The 6,000-nt window shown below is 38.8% G+C and overlaps 1 protein-coding gene across 1 annotated transcript in view; it reads right to left on the bottom strand.

Moving 5' to 3' along the window:
* CLDN10 (claudin 10) overlaps positions 1–5,011 on the bottom strand; it is a 107,003-nt gene extending 101,992 nt beyond the window's left edge. The window contains exon 1 of the mRNA XM_007196841.3: positions 4,583–5,011. Coding sequence (XP_007196903.1) covers positions 4,583–4,796 — 214 coding nt within the window. The 5' untranslated portion in view covers positions 4,797–5,011. The remainder of the gene's footprint in view (positions 1–4,582) is intronic.
* Between the last annotated feature and the right edge of the window lie 989 nt (positions 5,012–6,000).

A 6,000-nucleotide genomic window follows, 5' to 3' on the forward strand; every position in this document is an offset into this window, starting at 1 on the left:
CCCTTTGCCAGAGCTTGGTGACATGAGAGAAGAGTCCCTATGCATCTATTAAATGCTATGATTTAAATCAGTGAATGATTTCTTCTTCCATTTGTTCAATCCACAAATTTTATTGAGAGCCTGCCAGGAGCCAGCCATAATGATGGGTGCTGAGGATACCAGGATAAGTAAGGTAAGGTCCTGGCCTCTAAGAGAGGAGCTATTGATGGACACAGGCTGTCCTGAAGACCTCCGAACACCCGGCAGCAGACTGACTTAGGACCGAGCCCACCTGCGGGCTGCCCTGGCTCTGACACCAGCCTCACCGCCACAAGGTGTGGGCGTGTTTCAGCACGTGGGTCCGGTTCTCTTGGCTCAGAGACAGTTTTCCGGTGGCGCCTCCTGTCCAGAGTCTACTGCGAAAATACAATTCACCTACCTTGGGTCATTGATTGTGTCAGTAAACACAAAACTATGCCATTTTTTTTGTTGGGATGAGAACACACTGAATGTTTCTCACACTTCTTTTGGAGTGAGAACTGCCAAAGACAGAACTTGAGTTTTTCTACATGCTTTTAGATAACTTTACATGCATTTGGAACACAACAAGAAAATAAATCTGAATTAAAGTTAACCTTAGGTTTATTTAACAAAATTAAGTGTCAGAAAGCAATCAGAATTTTAGGAAATGGACACCTATCTTGAGATTAAAGGTAAATGCCTTCTAAGGCTGCAGAGATCTATCAAATGTGTTATTTTGAAAATACTTTTGAAACATCTTAATGATTCAAGTCCATTTTCCCTCACTGAGGCTGTAATTAGTTTTCATTTATTATTACTGTTGTTTGAAATTTAAATTTACTACTGTTATTTAGTCATAGACTAAGGCACACATTTCAACTAGGAAGAAATCTAAAGTTATGACATCAGATGATTCCCACCTGTTCCCTATGTGAGAATAAACATCCACAGAAACCTCTTTTCTTTAGCAAATGCCATTCCTTTCCCCTATCTTTATGGCCTGGCTGGTAAGGGGATGGGGAGAGAGGTGAAGGATAGGCAGGTGAGGAGAGGTCCACACTCCTCCAGGCAGCCAGCATCCTGTGACCACCAGCTTCCAGAGTAGTATTTACCTTCATTCCACTGAAACCCTGAACCTTTACTAGTGTCATATGGTCGTTTGAGATCATTCAGACCTATCTCCACTCAGATGCAGATAAGATTCTATACTGTCAGGATCCAGGAAGCCAGCAAGATAATAGATAAGTGGAGAAAAAGAAGGACAATTCTCAGGAGAAATAACGTTAGAGGAGCCTATTACAGTCATCATTCTTCAGTGAACTTCTATGGCGAAGTGGTGAAGGATTGTAAAGCTCTTGAGTGAACTTCAAGTTGAAACAGGCTTTAAGGGACTCCTGGCATCCAGCTCTTTCAATATACGGAGGAAGAAAGTTATGAATGAGGCACAGAGAGTTTCATTACCAAAGTCAAGGTCTTAAGACTAGTTAATAAAAAAGTCAGAACTTGAAGCTCCATCTGCTGAATTACAATCCAGTCATCTTCCTTTTTGTTGCCTGAGTATCCATCCTAAATCACGCCAGCCTTCATCCAGGAATACAATTTTGCCCTCATCACAAACTATCTGTCTCCTCATTATTTTGTTCATTCAGTCATTTTGCAAATATGTATCCAGAGCCCACTGTGTGCCTGGAGCATGAGGAGAACATCACAGACCAGGTCCCTGCCCTCAAGGCGACCATGATTCAGCTTTACTGTCTCCTTGGAGCAATGATCTCCCAGCCTTCCCCGTCAGAAATTACTGCTGCTCTCCCTGTGAGAGATGCTTTGCTTTCACAGTTAAAACTCTCTACTAACATCGAGAAGAGAGAAAAACAAAACACAACAAAACAAGAGACACAGCCTAGAATGGATATTGCATCTAAAGACAGTGAATTGCTTTTGAAATGGAGTCAAGAAGTTTTCAGTCCACAATGAGGATTGAATTACAAGTGTCCCTATGGTGTTGTCCTGAAATTGATTCCACAGAGCTATAGTTGAAGGGGGCCTGTGCTTTTCACAACTGGAAATGCCCCTTGTCCAAAGAGATGCTGGCTTACATCAAATCTTTTAAGGTTGTAGTCACTACTAATGTAAATGAGTTCCTAAAAAAACTGTAGCTATACTGGGTCATCTAAGAGGGTTAGTTAGCAACAAGAAGGTATGACTTTGACAGTGAAGTTATGTAACCAGCAAGGAAAAAAACAATCTAGCAGTTTAAAAAGATTTTCTGTTTTTCTTTCTTAGAGGAGGCTTAATGTGGCCTAAGTCTAAGAAGATTTGTCTCAAATTGAGAATGTAGGCTTAAATCAATTTATTATTTTAAAACACACTATAACCATTTTCATTCCTCTTTGGCCTCTGAGTTTTTTTCTCAATTTGGAATTATTGTGATGATTGAGAGCCTATTGGCACAGAAAGCATCCCAACACCCCACTGTTGTGTTTTCAAATAAGAATAAAGGAAAAGCAACCAGCCTCGTCAGCAATGACTCTGTGTGAATGAGGACATCCAAACTGATGAGTGTCCATTTTCTTGGAAATATAAATCAGTGTTCCTGATGTTGAATATAGATTTCTGTAGTAACCTGTATCTTTGATAAAGATTTTGATTCAGGACGAAGGAAGTAGAAAGATTATGTTAAATGAATTTTACAAATTCTAATTGAAGCATTGTCAGTGGACAAGGTTTTCCAAATTACCTCTCGTGTGCAGGGTGCACAACAGACATAGAATACGTTATTTTTACTGTTGAGAAACAAAATCAAGAGGATAAAGTTTTAAGGTGGAAGGTTATTTGGACCACTATCAACACTGTTCATTAATTAGCCCACTTTGGAGCTAAGGTTGAACGCCTATTTTTCACAATAACTCGGTTTCATTAAGGAATAGAGAATGAAGGGTAATAACACCATACATATATATAAATATATATATATATTTATAGAATGAACCCAGTAGAGAACAAAAAAATACACTTAGCCACATGACATAACTTCTACCTGCTGCCTCAAGGTGGGAATGGGCCAAGAGGTCTGTGGAATGACAACCGTGTCCCCATAATACTCTTCTCTTTTACAATTTTCCCTGAACCTAGGGAAACCTTCCATAGTAGAAGGAGAATTTTGAAATCTCCTAAAATAAGTTTAGAAGCTGGAACTGAAGAGAGACTAGCACTGATTCCTCTAATGGGTGCTCAGGAAAGTCCATGTTACTTGGAGGCCTAACTGAGGTGTCCAAGCTTGAACACTTCCCTTGACTGTCATTAGACTCTCCTGGATTTAACTAAATATCCTCTCTTCATCCTTTGGCACGCACTGTGGACTAATGACGTGAATACTTGACACAAAATCCCATAAAATATTATGCTTTAGTAACTTCCTAGTTAAAATTTGATTTCATTTTCTTTATTGGGGCCAAGGTACAGTGTTACCATTTTATTGTGAAAAATCTATATATTATAAAATACCAGGGGCAATTTTTAATATAATAAACCCACAACCTGCGGCTGATTTGTAAACATAATCAAATAGGCAGAAAGCAGGGGCAGGTAGTGATTCTTATAATGACATACAAGCAAATAGCAAGTAATTGTTGCCCTGGAGGTATCCTGTGCTATGAAAATGCCTTTTTTTGAAGTATAGTTGATTTAAATATTATATTGGTTTCAGGTGTACAATATAGTGATTTGATATTCTTATAGATTATACTGAAAATGCCCTTACATTTTTTCCCTCTTTAAAATACACAGTTTCTAATAGTTTCTAATATGCCTAACATTGAAAGCTTGTCAATGTACATATTTTTGATAAAACCTACTAACAAAAAGTTCATGGGCATTGTATTTCTCTTAACTACTTTTTAAAATTTTCTTGCTCTGCTGTATTATCACTAAACGTGATTTTTTAAAAAAATATGGAAACCCCTCTAAAAACCCCTACATCTCTCAACACTATCCATCTTCTCATATGTTTCTATCACTGTGAATAGACATATGAATATACACACGTATGTGTATGGATTTCATGCTAGAATGGCCTGAGGAAGTACAGGGACTTAGGATAACATATGATCAGGACTTTCCTGGAGGTCCAGTGGTTAAGACTCTGTGCTTCCACTGCAGGGGGCATGGGTTCCATCCCTGGTCAGGAAACTAAGACCCCGCATGCCGCGCAGTGAGGCCAAGAAAACAAAGCAGTACAACGTATGATCTACTGACGGCGTGTGTTTACCATATGTATATATATGGTGTCCTCCATGACACAAGGCAAATCAAAACCTGTTTTAAAACAAGCCAGTCACTTCTGCCCTTTGGAGTCGATTATTCGCATTAGGTATTTCTAAAAGATCCATGCAGTTATTTGCCGTATAAAAGACATGATTTAGTTCTTTCAGCCAGCATTCATACCCGCCCCCCCTCCCTCCTAGGCAAATCTTAGCACTTGGATTAAGTACTCAGTTAACAGCCAACTGTATACGGACCCTTCAGCACAGTGAGGGGAAAAGTGACATTTTACTTCCACCCCAAACAAAGCTATTATATTTACCTTCTACTTTGAAGATAGTGAAGTGCGGTCGGCAATGGAAAGAACCCAACGCGGTACCTGCGCAGTTCATCCACAGACCCTGGTAAACCCAAGTGGCCGTTATCACCGAGGATGCTCGGGTAGTTACTTTCCACTCATTGGACGTGGTGGCAGCGACGAGAGCGCCAAAGCCCCCGACGCCAAACACCAGAGCCGAGATCTGTGCCCTGGACATGTCGCTCAGGCGTCTCCAGGGACACTGTCCGGACAGATCGCTGCGGTGGTCTAGGTATGCAGTGGACACAATCCACTTGGACCAGTGTTGCAGCAAGCTAATGCGGGTAGGTGACAGTACTTCATGCTCAGGTGGCCTGAGGAAGTACCGGAATTTAGGATAAAGTCTGATTTACCGATGGCATTTTAAAGGTAGCCTAAGATGATCTTTCTAACTTCCTACACGGATATTTACTAAAAGTTTGTAGACGGATTCTAAAGGTTTTGAGTTCGCATATTTTTTTTCCTGCCACATAGTTAATGTTTAATTTTCTGTTAGCCTGAAGCTTAATGAACCATGCAGGGACCAGATATTACAAAGTACAAATTATACAGTAACAGTTAAGGCTTATTTGACCCATTGCTTTAGTCTTGCGTGCTTCTGAATCTTATATAAATGGAATCATAGTGCAGCTTCCTTCTGTAACCAATTTTTTTCACACATTATGTTTATGAAATTCATCTATGTTCAGCAATATAGCTATGGTTCATTAATTATTACAGCAGAATATAGTATTTCATTAAATGAATTTTGCTGGGTTATACAATCATTTCGACTCAGTACTTTGAAGATATAATTCCATTTTTATTTGGCTTCCATTGTTGTTTTTGAGAAATCAAGAGTCTGATTTGTCATTTCTTTGTAGGTTAATCTGTATTTTCTCTTTGGCTGGTTTTAAGATTATCTTTGTCTTTGGTTTTGGCAGTTTCACTAATTTTCTAAGTGTGGATTTAAAAAAAAATCTTATTTGGGATTTACTGAACTTTTTGAAACTGATGATTCATTGCTTTCATCAATTCTGGAGAACCATTAGTCCCTTCCTTCTCCAGATATCACCTCTGTCCCTATCCTTGCTGTATCTTCTTCTGTGACTCTGATAAGCTCTATTTTTTTAGTTGGTCCTATGTCTCAAAATCTCTTTAACATTATTTACTTCTTTATTGCTCCATGATGAATTCTGGGAACCTTTTCAGAGATATGTTCTAATTTTTAAAATTTTTCTTCAACTATATATAATCTGCTGTTAACCCATCCAGAGTTTCTAATTTCTATTACTCTCCTTTTTAAAATAATTCTGGAAGTACCATTTTATTCTTTTTCAAATCCGCCTGTTTATTTTTTCTAATCTCTTGTTCTTTAGTCATAATTCAAAGGCCATATTTTA

The sequence above is a fragment of the Balaenoptera acutorostrata genome, chromosome 18, assembly GCF_949987535.1.
Source record: "Balaenoptera acutorostrata chromosome 18, mBalAcu1.1, whole genome shotgun sequence".
Classification (NCBI taxonomy): Eukaryota; Metazoa; Chordata; class Mammalia; order Artiodactyla; family Balaenopteridae; genus Balaenoptera; species Balaenoptera acutorostrata.